Source organism: Gymnoscopelus braueri, assembly GCF_963280865.1.
Source record: "Gymnoscopelus braueri genome assembly, chromosome: 13".
Lineage (NCBI taxonomy): Eukaryota > Metazoa > Chordata > Actinopteri > Myctophiformes > Myctophidae > Gymnoscopelus > Gymnoscopelus braueri.
In genome coordinates, this window is record NC_137615.1 from 5899173 (window position 1) to 5913609 (window position 14437).

General features: G+C 42.0%; 1 protein-coding gene across 1 annotated transcript; it reads right to left on the reverse strand.

The window, feature by feature from the left end:
* Positions 1-8735: 8735 nt before the first annotated feature.
* cbx8a (chromobox homolog 8a (Pc class homolog, Drosophila)) lies at positions 8736-13339 on the reverse strand. Its single transcript, XM_080446947.1, has 5 exons — positions 13108-13339; positions 12847-12890; positions 11994-12059; positions 11498-11564; positions 8736-10725 (listed from the first exon to the last, which is right to left on the reverse strand). The coding sequence occupies exons 1-5, from the start codon at positions 13174-13176 to the stop codon at positions 9544-9546; spliced, it is 1428 nt and encodes a 475-aa protein (XP_080303073.1). The 5' UTR covers positions 13177-13339; the 3' UTR covers positions 8736-9543.
* Between the last annotated feature and the right edge of the window lie 1098 nt (positions 13340-14437).

The window sequence follows — 14437 nt, forward strand, 5'->3', positions numbered from 1 at the left end:
CACATTTGGGAACATTTTCACAGTTTTGACGGGGGTGGGGACGCATCTTATATTTCAGCACTACGCCAGTTAATTCCCTATATGGTTGGTTAACTTGAATTAAAACATTAAATAAATGGTGCCACAACTGCCTATCAAGCAACATTATTTGCCTGCAATTCAAGTTCATGCTGGTGGCGACATCTAGTGGAGACACGGGGTAAAACGCAGGCCTACATAAGTGTCTGTCTGTTCCTCATTTTTAAACTCTATGGTCTGTTCATACACCAGAACGGACTTAAAGTAAAGCCAGTGGTCGTGTAAAGTAACTAAGTACATTTACACAAGAACTGCATTTAATTTGGAGGTATTTTTTACTTTACTGGAGTTATGGCAAGCCGTTTTAACATTTAATCGAACCATGCTCCTATCTGTAATATATGTTTTAGATATCCCAAAACACGTTTCTCCTAGTCAAAACTGTATTCTCACTAGTCATAATTATAATTAAAGATATCCATAATGACATTCTTACTAGTAGAAATTGTATTTCAAGATATCTATAATTGAATTTCTCCTAGTCAAAATTCTATTTCAGATATCTTAAAATCCGTAAAAAAAAATATAAGTGGCCGTTTTAACATTTAATAGACTGGATATGTATACTAGATATCTACAATTCAGTTCTTCCTAGTCAAAACTAACGTTTCGGATATCCATAATGACATTTCTCCTAGGAGGAACTGTCATTTGAGATATCCGAAACGTCATTCTTCCTAGGAGGAATGACGTCACTTTTCCCAGTCATGTGTATTGGGCTTTTAGTTTCGGATATCCGTAACTGCATTCTGTATATCTATAACCAACATTCTGGATATCTGCAATAGAATTGCTCTTCATCAACACAAAGCCACAGGCCTCGACAATATCCCCGCCAAATTTCTAAAAGACTCGGCCGCCTCCATTGCTCCAATCATTACCCACATAATAAACCTCTCCATCATACAGGGACGGGTCCCTAACGATTTCAAAAAAGCAAGGGTGACCCCTCTGTACAAAAAAGGAAACAAATTAGACCCTGGCAACTACCGCCCTATTTCTATTCTTAGCTCCATCTCGAAAGTCATGGAAAAAATAGTCTATGAACAGGTCGATAAGTATCTTGCCGAAAAAAATCTAATTTACAAATTCCAATCTGGTTTCAGAACAAACCACTCCACTGACACATGCCTTCTCTATTTGAACGACTCTATCAAACAAGATGTCGACAAGGGCAAATATTGCGGCATGGTCATGCTGGACCTCCAAAAGGCCTTTGACACCGTCAATCACCCAATTATGATCAATAAGCTCAAAGCAATAGGTTTTGATGATACATCAGTGAACTGGATGAGATCCTACCTGGAAGGGAGGGAGCAAGTGGTGGAAGTAAACGGCACCCAGTCCCCCCCCCTCCCTGTGACTTGTGGTGTCCCACAAGGAAGTATACTAGGACCTTTACTGTTCCTGATATATGTGAATGACATGTCATCGGCCTGCGACTGCAAGCTGTTCCTGTTCGCAGATGACTCGGCCCTGCTAGTCTCGGACAGGGACAGGCTGCAGGTTGAGAAAACTCTCAGCTCCGAACTCAACAAGATCTGCATCTGGCTCTCTGACAACAAACTTTCATTACACCTGGGTAAAACTGAATCCATCCTCTTTGGGTCCAGTCCTAACCTTAGCAAGGCAGAGAGTTTCACGATCAAAGTGGGTGATAATGTCATCAAAAGAAAGGATGAAATTACCTACCTGGGCTCCATCTTGGAGGCAAACCTCTCCGGTAACAAAAACGCCGAAAAAGTGATCAAAAATGTCAACCGAACAACACGCTATTTGTGGAGGATTGATCGCCTAGTCAGTAAGAATACTCTGAAGATTCTTGCAGGGGCCCTCATTCAAGGTCATTATGATTATGCATGCACTTCATGGTATCACAACACCTCCAAGGCCTTAAAAACAAGGCTCCAAACATCCCAAAACAAACTTGTAAGGCTACTTCTTGGCCTCAATCACAGAACCCATCTAACCCCTGCTCATTTTGCTAGGATTGGATGGCTTAGGGTTGAGGACAGAGTACAGCAACTTGCTATGGGCCTGGTCTTCAAGATACACCACAACATTGGGATCCCCCTGTATTTGTCAAAATACTTCAAAAATGTTAATGAAGTCCATGATCATAACACCAGAGGCAGCTCCACTGATCATGTTCAACCCAGATTTGGCTCAACTAAGGGTATGAACTCATTCTCATGCTATTCATCAAAAATGTGGAATGCCCTACCAAAAGGAGTAAAGGAGTGTAAAACCCTACTCACTTTCAAAACTGCCCTAAAGATACACCTTCAGGAGGCTGCAATTCGAAAATGGCCCCTGTCTAAGTCTTAACCTACCCCTCCCTACCCCCCCCCCCCCCTCTTTCATTTTCCTCTTTTGTATATATATATATATTTATTTTTTTTCTCTCGTCATACCAGTAACCTGAAAGCTGATTGTATGACATTCTGTATAGTAGTGTGTATATCTGCCTGCCTCTTATATTTCATCATGATTTGTGTGCATGGGGTCCTCATCTTAAACAAGCGTAATGCTTAATGAGGGTTTCCAGTTTAGTAGACCTTGTATTGTGAATTTGTACTTCCATGTACTGTTATGTACTGTCATGTACTATTCTCATGTCTTTCTAAATAAACTACATCAATCAATCAATCAATCAATTCTTACTAGGAGGATCTACTCTTTCAGATATCTACAATGCAGTTCTTGCTAGGACAAACTACCATTTTAGATATCCGAAATTATAAAATCATTCCAGACCTCCGTAATTACATTTAGTATGTCCATAAATACATATTGACTAGTACAAATGGAATTATGGATATCCACAATTCATATTATTACTAGTACAAATGTAATTTCAGATATCTGCAATTAGTATTTTATTGTGATGCTATATTAACACATTTTGCAAGGGACCCCTTGGAACACCCCAAGGACCCCTGGGGGTTCCCGGACCCCACTTTGAGAACCAACGACATACAGCACAGGAGAGAGAATGAGCGCGAGGCTATAAGCTCGCGAGAGCGAGACGGGAACCCGGGGGGGGACCATAGAGTTAAAAATAAGGGGGGGACACGGTAGCCGCTAAGCTAAAGCTAGGCTAAATAGCCAAGCCAAACAACCAACGGCAAAGTTAGTCCCTTAAGCTAGACAATCAGCCCAAACAGCGATAAAGTCGCCATACAGTAGAGAGATAGGGTAGTAGTTATTTAGCAGTGATAGTCTGTGTTTAAATCACAATAATTAATACAATAATATTAACGTTAGCGTCTTGCACAGCTCAACGATAGACGCCTCGAGCTAGCTCAGACAATACAGGAAGTGACGTAACACGCCTACCGTCGGGGCTACGTCGCTACGTCAGGGTTGCCAGATCCTCTCTCCTAGGGTGAGGGGCATGAAAATGGAATTGAATTGAAAAAATAATACTTGTAACAGGGTATTTCTTCCACCCCCCCCCCCCCCCCCTTTGCTGAGGTTTCTGATGAGTAAGTCTTATGTTTTGGACTAAATCACAGTCATATGGGGAATTTATCCAGATGTTTTTTCAGCTGTAGGGAAAGTATTTTTAAAGGGTAGATTGGGGCCTCAAAGATTACCCCCAAAAAAGGTCAATTAGTATTTTATAACCTAAACTGTCAGACCTCCATCCAGGGTCCATTTGACGTAATGGTCAATCACACACACACACACACACACACACACACACACACACACACACACACACACACACACACACACACACACACACACACACACACACACACACACAAAGCTCACAAGGCATTGTGAGCTTGTAGATCTGCTATTTTCAAATAGCCTAGGTATAAAATAAGGCTAAAGTGGTTAATGTATGTTTTATAATGTAATAATTTATATCTGCAAAGTAACTAGTAACTAAAGTTTTCCAATAATTGTAGTGGAGTAAAAGTACAATATTTTCCTCAGAGACTTTGTGGAGTAGAAGTAAAAGTATTGAAAATACTGGCAATAGCCTACTCCACTAAAGTAAAAAAAAAACACCTAAAAAAATGTAAATTTTGTTTTGGAAAAACATGTTCAGAACCCAAGATGATTTGAAGATTTGCTGCTCCATTCACTTCTTGTTTAACTTCTTACTGAAAAAGGCTGTATCTCTTTTACAATGAATTTTGGCTGTGGCACTCAGAACCAAAATTCCATAAATAAGAATGGCACTGAAAGAGTTAAGTAGGCTACAGTAGGCTACTTGGGTAAATGTAGGCCTACTAGGTTAATTTACACCACTGCGCACGCACACACACAAACAAACACACACACACACACACACACACACACACGACACGCACACGCACACGCACGCACGCACGCACGCACGCACACACACACACACACACACACACACACACACACACACACACACACACACACACACACACACACACACACACACACACACACACACACACACGGCCTGTGTGTTCATGGATAGAATTGAATGAATTGAGTGAACAGATTGAACAGAATGAATGAATAGCTGCTTTGTGAAGGACTTCAGCCTCATTTATATGCCGTAGTGTGAAGGTGTCGCTCGCCCCCCCAAAAAAAACCTGATGTAAGAGCTGGATGGGTTAGGCTTGTAGATCTGATGTTTGGCAAGCGACAACCTCGCGCGATAGAGTAGAAGTAGGCTACCTATAGGCTAAAGATAGAGTATAGCCATAGGCTATAAAGTGGTTGATAGATTATTAGTCTATATTCAGATTGACTGCTGATCATAATCATAACCCTTGAAACCAGTGGTGGAAAAAGTACTCCCATTTTCTACTTAAGTAAAAGTATCAATACTGCAATGTCGAAATACTCTGTTACAAGTAAAAGGCCCGTGTTAAAAATGTTACTTGAGTAAAAGTGCAAAAGTATTGGCATCAAAATGTACTTAAATTACCAAAAGTAAAAGTAGGCTATGTTTGAAAATAGCAGAGCTCACAATGCGTTGCGATGCCACATGTTGTGAGCTTGTAGATCTGCTATTTTCAAATAGCCTATAGGCTACAGTAGCACTAAAGTGGTTAATGTATGTTTTACAATATCATAATTTATATCTGCAAAGTAACTAGTAACTCAAGTTTTCAAATAATTGTAGTGGAGTAAAAGTAGGCTACAATATTTGCTTCTGAGATTTAGTGGAGTAGAAGTAAAATTATTATACATTGGAAATACTCCAGTAAAGTAAAAAATACCTCAAAATTGTACTTAAGTACGGTACTTGCGTAAATGTACTTAGTTACTCTACATTGAAATTTGGACAACTTCTTCCAACAGGCCTTGAAAATGACTCTGGGCCACAGAGGCTACTCACCACCATGTTGTCAACGAAACCAAGGTTACATCATCATCTAACAAGTGAAATATAAAACATTAAATACATTATGCAAGGTTGTGAGAGAGACATTTCAAGCAAAAGTGTGTTTGTTTAGTTCAGTTTCTTGACTCTAGCTTTGTTTTCACACCAAGGCCTCATGTGACCTATTAGAGTATTTATTTATTTATTTATTTATTTATTTATTTATTTATTTATTTATTTATTTATTTATTTATTTATTTATTTATTTATTTATTTATTTATTTATTTATTTATTTATTTATTTATTTATTTATTTTAATGTATTTATTTATTTTAATTTAAAAAAGAATAATGTAACGTTATCAACAGACTCCTCTGAAATAAACCCGACACATCCGAACTAGGAATCATTCCATGTGTGACGGATGCTCCTGTGTATATGCCAATATTTGGAGTGATTTATTTAATTGTCTGATCAATTAGACCGTATAAGGCCTTCTTATAAGGCCCATTATTCTATACATCTGAGGTCGGATGTAGCCTACTGGAGAGATTATGATGATGACGACGACAGCACATTATTCACGTGCAACTTTGATTTGAAAGGAAGAAGGTAAGAATAATAATAAATCAAATCGGGATCCATGAGAAAACTATACTCACCCGACATGAGACAAAAGAATGCTGTGAAGGTTCAATGTGATCAAGCTTCCCTGTCTTACAAAGCTAGTCTAGGCCAGTGGTGGTTCTCAAACTTTTTCGTGTCAAGGACCCCCAAAATGATGATGTATTTGGCCGCGGACCCCCATCTCTAAATGTTTTGTTCCAGGGACCCCCCAGAAACAAAGATTTGAGTTACAAATGTTCCCTTAAAAAAATATATATATTTGCACACATTTTCCCGATTTTTCAAAAATAGCTGATCTACAAGCTCATAGCGCGGCACTCGGTGCTGCGCTATGAGCTTGTAGATCTGCTATTTTTGAACAGCTTAAGTGTAAAATAAAAATGATTGTGACGCTTTATTAACTCATTTTGCTGGGGACCCCCTGGTACCCTGCAAAGGACCCCTGGGGGTCCCCGGACCCCACTTTGAGAACCAATGCCCTAAAGGACCACTGGTGGTCCCCGGACCACTGTTTGAGAACCACAGGCCGATAGGTGAAAACAGTTTATATAGATGTACAGTTTGTTAGTTTGATACTTGGTGAAACCGTCACATTGTTGCAATAATCATTCCTTGTGAAAATTGGTCAAAAAAACAGCAGCCATGTATGGTTGTGTTTATAGTGTTGATGAGCTTTAAGCCTGATGGCGGTGCTGAAGGTTTATGGTTTAAAGGTTAATCTTTATGTGCAGGAATCAAAGCAAACACACGTTTCACGTGGAAAAAAAGATCCGCTGACTTAAGATTCCGTTATAAAGCCCTCAAGGTCACTGCATGGTTCTCAAAGTGATCGAGGTTCGGGGACCCCCGCCATGCCATGCAGGGGTCCCTGAAGAAGGGGTTCCATGCAACGAAATGAGGAACGGTTTACACTTATTTACACAATTTCATATTTCGTCTATATTTTAAAGAAAATATGATCTTATTATTGGTCCCCTCGTGGCACAACAACATATTTTCAATCGGGGGTCCGACCGTATAGCCAAATAGTTGTTGTTGTTGTTGGGGGTCCTTAACAAGTGGAAATGTTTGACAAGCACTGCTGTGCAGGCCTGCAGGGTCTGTCCTGTCAGTTGGAGGGTCATGGTTTTACAGCCTGTCCAGTCCAGTGTCCACCCCACTGGTTCATTCAATGAGTAACATTTTACATCGTGCTGTAGGCCCATAAAACCAGACGCACGCAGTCGCCATGTGGACATTGATTTGTTCAGTAGGTTGGAAAAAGTAGTATTTTAAAAGTAGTATTTTACTCGAAGTATATTTTCTTTTTTGTTTATCAAAAAAAAAACACAGACATCATTTTGGAGGCGGTTGTGGGTTCCAGACAGTGAAGAGTCATAATGGACACCGTCCATAATTATAGTTCAAATTGTTATTAATCACTGACATTAAAAGTATTTTGTAGAATAAGTGGAAAATGAAACGAAAATAGTGTCATTTTCACTTATATGTAGGCTACAGCTGTGCTCCACATCTTTTGACACATTAAAGAAGGCAGAGAGGGCCAGGTCAACAATTAATGATGGAAAGACAACGCATTTGGTAAAGATGTAATTAAGCAATCGATGTATTAATCGATGTAATTAATCAATGTGTTCAGAACGGGCTAAACCTTGACGGGTCCATTCTGACAACCAAGACTCTCGTGAACAGGATTTTGCAGTGAATGACCTTGCTGTGTCAAATGAACGCATATAGCCCAAGATTTCTGGGAGTTGGGACTAACCTATATGCCAGCCTTGCCAGGGGTTCCCCACCTTTTCAGGCCGCGACCCCTGAAAAATAATCATATTTGAACTGGGGACCCCCAAAATAATCATATATTTGTACTGGGGACCCCCACCCTGACAAACTGTAGGAGTTGAGGCATTACATTTAGTTTGACTCTGTTCCACACAGATAAATATTGTGAACGAGGCGTTGCAAAGCTTGTAGATTAGCTATTTTCACAATATTTTTCCTCTCTCTTATATTATTTAACAATTTGGCCAATGTTTGTATATGTAAGTAGTTTGTTGAGTAGGCCTACTTTTGATACAGTTATGGTAATTTTTTGGGGGTATGAAAAATGTCTTAAAAGGCTTTTTTGGGCCCCCCCACCCCCAACAAAAAAATAAAAGCATGTGGGGACCCCCCTGGGGGTCCCGACCCACAGGTTGAGAACCACTGACATAGGCCTATATGAAAGCACCTCCAAATGTAATCTATATGAGAAAAAGTCGTATAGGCCTGTTAATTGCATAATATAGACCAGTGGTTCTCAAACTTTTTCATGTCAAGGACCCCCAAAATTATGTTGTTTTTTTGCTGCGGACCCCCTGTCTCCAAAAATATATTTGTGCCAGGATTTTTCAAAAATAGCAGATCTACAAGCTCATATAGCGAGGCAGTGCTGAGCTTGTAGATCTGCTATTTTTGAACAGCCAAAGTATAAAATAATGGCTATAAAGTGATTAAAATGATTGCAGACGCCATATTAACTAGTTTAGCTGGGGACCCCCTGGTACCCCCCCCTCTACCCCAAGGACCCCTGGGGGTCCCCGGACCCCACTTTGAGAATCAATGATAGATAGGCTACCATTTAGTGAACTAAAATATCTCTATAGAAGACAATGAAATAGACAGAAATTGTTTATTTTATTTATTTATTTTTATTTGATCGATGTGGTATTAACACAGGACATGTTACATAATAGAAAAAATATAGCAATAGTAATGGTTCGTGTGCTATAGTCAGTTATTATTAGCTTGTTGAAAACAATTGTTTATATGGCAATAGCACATAGGCAATTAACTATAAACACACAACTGAGCTATATTTAGCTATATTACTCTTGCGGTGGAAACAGCAGCTAGGCCTATAACTCATCTCATCCAGTGGTGGAAAGTAACTAAGTACATGTACTCAAGTACTGTACTTAAGTACAATTGTGAGGTATATCTTCTACTTTACTTGAGTATTTCCAATTTCCAATACTTTTACTTCTACTCCATTACATCTCAGAGGCAAATGTTGTACTTTTTTACTCCACTACAATTATTTGAAAACTTTAGTTACTAGTTACTTTGTAGATTTTGATTGTTACAAAACACATGTTACCCTTCACACTTCAGCCTTATATAGGCCTACATACATTTCGGCCATTTGAAAATGGCAGATCTACAAGCTCACAATGCGTCGTGATGCGACGCAATATGAGCTTATCTGCTATAATCAAAAGAGTTTAACACATTTGAAAACTTGAAATAGGGACCTTCTGCATAATGAGTATAGGCTACTTTTACTTTTGATACTTTAAGTAGTAGGCCTACATTTTGATGCCAATAATACTGTAGGCTACATTTACTCAATTTTGAATTCCGGACTTTTACTTGTAACAGATTATTTCTATATATTGCAGCGCCAGTATTGATACTTTTACTTAAGTAAAACATTAAAGTACTTTTCCCACCACTGCTCTCTCATCTGATCTCATCTCATGTCTCTGAAGAAGCCTTTCTCCGTGTCGCATTCCTTGATGGTGACGGTCAGGCAGTTGGCCGTCACGTCGGTCACCGTCACGTTGTCCACGTTGAGCAGACACGGAGCCCACGAGGCCTCCGGACGCTTATTGGCACAATCGTTCGACCGGGGAGGAGGCGACGACCCCGACCCGCCAGGCGGGCCTACAGCTAGGCCCACTGCGGCCTGCTGCTGCTGCTGCTGCTGCTGTTGTTGTGTCATCTTGGATCCAGGATGTCCCGTTTTAGGCCGATAATGATGGCTCTCTGCAGCCAAGCGCTTGAGCTTGTTGTGTCTCAGGGGAACACACGTGGTGCTGCCACTGTGAGTCCTGTGGTTTCTGTGGAGAGCAGCCTTCATGCCGCCGCGCAGGTGTCCATGAACAACGTCCGGGATTAATAGCGGTGGTAGACGGTGATCCACCTGATCCACGGTCCTCCCTTGGCCCTGGTCCACGGTCCTCCCCTGGACCACCTGGGGGGGTAGATGATGATGATGATGATGATCCCCCTGGACCACCTGCCGCCTCCTCCTCTGCGCATCGCCGGACTTCGGGGTGATGGTGGTGTCCTCTTGGAACCGTCTGGTCAGCTGGATCAGGCTGATGTTATCGGACGGCTGGAGGTTTAGATGTCTGTTAGACGGCCTGTTAGAGTCAGACACGTCGTGTGGTGATGAAGACGACGATGATCCTTCATCTCCTCCCGGCCTGCTCCGTTTGTTGTTAGGAACCACCAGGAGCTGATCCGTGCTGCGTGTTAAACCGAGCTGATCCGTGCGTGTTAAGCCGAGCTGATCCGTGCGTGTCAAGCTGAGCTGCTTGGGTTTGCGGCCTCTCTTCTTGGGGACTCGGGTGAACTCTTGACCCGTGAACGAGGAGGAGGAGGTCAGCGGTGGCGGCGGTGGGGCACGGTGGGCCGGCGGTCTGCCGGGCCTTCTCTCCGGCTCCAGGAGACCCATCGCGGCCACGCTCTCCCCTCTGTTGACGGCGCTCGGCGGGAAGATGGTCGGGACGACGGCGCGTAATCCCTCCCGCGCCCTGGGCGTGACGACGGGCTCCGGGACGGGACAGGAGGGGCCCTGGTGGTGATGATGATGAACCCCCCTCGGAGATTCTCTCCTCAGTTCGTGTGTCTTGGCTTTGGCTTTGGCCTGTGCAGGACACCAGCATCAGAGACACAAAAACAGCAATTAGTCCTACACGTGTTTCCTCACCATGTCATGACAACATATGAAGCCTTAAGTGTGTAATTTAAAAGGGTTTAAGATAAGAAAGCTGGCAGACTGTAATTTGCTGCTGGCAGAATACAGTCCCCTGCAGGACTTTTTTTTTGTGTTATCCTTTTTTTAGCCTTAACTGCACGAGCTGTTTACTAATAAAAATAAAATGACTACTACTAAAATAATCAATCAATCAAAGATTGCACTGAACGCGCGTTGCTTGGCGGGCCGTTTGATTTTTGTAAACGCAAATAAAAAGTACAAGACAGTGTATCGCATGAAAAGGTGGAGGGCCATCTATGTGAAAGTTAAAACATATATGCATTTAACTAATGTAAAAGGACTTATACATAGAAATGAGATGGGCCAGTGTTGATATGTGGAAATGGAGATTTTGTACATTTATTTTCCAATGCCAAACATTGATTTAATCATAAGGAAAATACGTTTAAGCTGTCTACGTTTAAGTTGGTATAGGACTGCTTTGTGAAACCAGCTGAATGCACACAGGGAAAATCAAAAGCCTTTTATAGGCTTATTGAAGGTTAACACACTCACCAATAAGTCATACTAATAACGGCTCATGACAGAAATGATTCATCACCTCCCTGTCTTCTGATGAAGACAGTCTATAAACGGATGTGGACAATGAGTCGACGATTTAAAAACGCATGACTATAAATAAAATAAAAGATTCTCTCACCTTCAACAGAAATGTCTCGGGTTTGGGCCCCCTCTTTTTGGGCCCGAACAGCTCCCTTTCGCGTTCCCTGCAACATTGGTGAATAATATAAAACATCTGTTCCAGCAAAAATGTGTTAATATAAGCATCACAATAATTGTAAATCTTTTATACTTTGTCTACTCAAAAATAGCAGATATACAAGTTCATGTAGTGCGGCACCGAGTGCTATGTGCTTGTAGATCTGCTATTTTTTTGAAAAATCGTGAACATTTGTGCAAACCTTTGAATATAATGTTAATGTTTTTAAGCGAACATTTGCAACTAAAATCTTTGCCTCTGGTGGGTCCCTGGAACAACATATTTGAGATGGGGGTCCGTTCGAGTTTAAGTTTAAGTTTGAGAAAAACTCATATTAGACCTATAATACACATTCTATAAAATGGACAGAATGCGTTATTTAATGATTATTGTGCCGTGGTGTCAGGTTCGGTTCAGAGAGGCGGAGGCCCCTCACCTCTCCTGGAAGGCGGCGAACAGCCGCTCGTCCAGAATGTGTTCCTCTGGCTCCCAGGTGCTGTACCTGTCGTAAATCACACAGAAAACACACGTGTCATGATCCACGCCAACACACACAAACGTGTGTGTGTGTGTGTGTGTGTGTGTGTGTGTGTGTGTGTGTGTGTGTGTGTGTGTGTGTGTGTGTGTGTGTGTGTGTGTGTGTGTTTGAACTTAGCCGTTGCTAATGCTACAGTTAGTAAATATATACAGATCCAATATGATCAGAATACACCATAGTAGGCCCCCGCGCGTGATTATTAATCCGTGCATGATCGGGATTCGGAAGCACGCTGTTGCACACAGTGACAGCTATGGGCCAGAGACAAGTAAGCCTATTAGATGCGGTAGAGATCGATGGATAAAAACATTATTATAGCTCTAATAATAAAAACGAGACGAGGTTGTCTGGTGCAGTTGTGCGCTGCGGCCAGACAGCAGCGCTGTGTGTTGTGTTGACTTGAGTCAACCATTCCATTTCACTAGATATTATACTATGCACTTCTGAGAACAGCCCTTCCATTGCACTAGATCAGGGGTCTTCAACGTTTTCAGCCCAAGGACCCCCTAGCTGAGAGAGAGATGAAGCAGGGACCCCCCTCCTCTATATTCTATAAAATTGCGCTTCAGATTCAACTTTTTTTGTTTACTTGGTCTGTTCTTTTTTCCCTCTACACACCAAACACCTCTTTGCCAAAAATAGCAGATCTACAAGCTCCCCCCCCCCCTGTCGTAGCTCTGAGGACCACCAAGGGGTCCCGGACCCCCTGTTGAAGACCCCTGCACTAGATATTATAGCCTACTATACTCACTTCTGAGACCAGCCCTTCCATTTCACTAGATATTCCCATCGACCCTGCGAAACAGAGAGAGAGACAGACAGACAGACAGACAGACAGACAGACAGACAGACAGAGAGAGAGAGACACGTTATTTAGCGACCATACCCATGGCTGTCAGAGCTGCTGTTTGCTGCACAAACAGTGGGGTTGCGTAACGGGGAGCTGAAACGCCAGCCCCGTGGTGTGGTGGTGGTGTCTGGAGGAAAGCAGAGAAACGGCCGCCACACTAACCCTTCGTATGCGCCGTTTAATGATGGACTCGGCGGCGAAGACGCTCTCGCCGACAGCCGAGAGCTCCATGATCTAATCCAACATCCAACCAAGATCTATAGCTCCATGTTCTTCTGTAATCTAACGTGAATGAAAACCAACGGGCTCGATATTTTGGGGGGGGGTTGCTTTTCTCTCTCTCTTCCACCAGAAACGGTGTCCTCTTCTTCTTCTCTCTCTTCTCTCTTGGTGTTTTAATTCCGCACATCCCATAATAATAATATACGCAATCTGGGGGTGAGACGTCATCACGTTCTTGGTTCTTGTTGCCAGGCAACCCACCAGGCAGCGTGCGTGCATTGGCTCAGCTGTTGCTACGTTGCGTCGGGAGGAGGAGGGGCCTACTACTGGGCCGTGTGTGTGTGTGTGTACAGGAATGTCTAGTAGCCTAGCGTTAAAAACATTATTTATAGCAGTGGTTCTATAACTGTTTTTATTTCATGGACCCCCATAACGCTGAGAGTATACAGGTGGAACCAAATGGACCCTTGCGGCTACGGGTCCATTTGGTTCCATTTGTACAGCTCTCACACTAGTCAGAGAGTCAAACACAACACCAGAGGGAGCTCCACTAATCACGTTCAACCCAGATTTTGGCTCAAACAAGGGGTTAAATTCGTTCTGCTGCTATGCCACCAAAATGTGGAATGCCATACCAACAGTAATAGAAACATGTGAATCCTTACTCTCCTTTTAAACCGCTATAAAAGAGCACCTACAGGTGGCTGCCATTCAAAACTGGCCCCTGAAAGTCCAAACCTATCACCAGAAATCCCCCCCCTCCCCCCCGCCCCTTCAAACAGTTTACTGTACATATCTTTATTTTTTTTAATTATTATTACTACTCGTTTATATGATGTTTTTTTTTTTGCATATTATTGTATATTTGTCTGTCATTAAAGGTTTTGATTAATTGAATACACAGGAGCCCAATGGAAACAATTAAGCCCTATAGTGCTTTCTTGGGTTTAATCCTTTTTAGCATCCCTTTGTATAGAACTTTCTGTGCTTTTTTTTTGGCAAACTGCTAAATAAAGGATTCAATCAATCAATCAATCAATCAATCAATGAAAAGAGACTGTAAGGGACCATTTAGGCCGGGGGTACAGGACGTGGTACGACGGTGTCGCTTGCCGAAAATAACAGATCTATAAGCTAACAATGTGTCAAGTGCTTGTATTTGTTGTCTTCTGCAAGCGACACAGCAAGTAGCCGCACAGTAGGAGTAGGATATGCACATTGAGCGCAGGCATATGTATTTGAGTATTGACTGTATTTTGAGTTTTTCAAC

What these genes read in the sequence shown, in the direction of transcription:
- cbx8a (XM_080446947.1), bottom strand. Translation starts at nt 13,176, where the DNA reads ATGGAGCTCTCGGCTGTCGGCGAGAGCGTCTTCGCCGCCGAGTCCATC. An exon ending in TTCGCCGCCTTCCAGGAGAG is followed by an intron (nt 11,565 to 11,993) that starts GTGAGGGGCCTC and finishes CCAATGTTGCAG; the next exon opens with GGAACGCGAAAGGGAGCTGT. An exon ending in CCGAGACATTTCTGTTGAAG is followed by an intron (nt 10,726 to 11,497) that starts GTGAGAGAATCT and finishes TGTCCTGCACAG; the next exon opens with GCCAAAGCCAAAGCCAAGAC.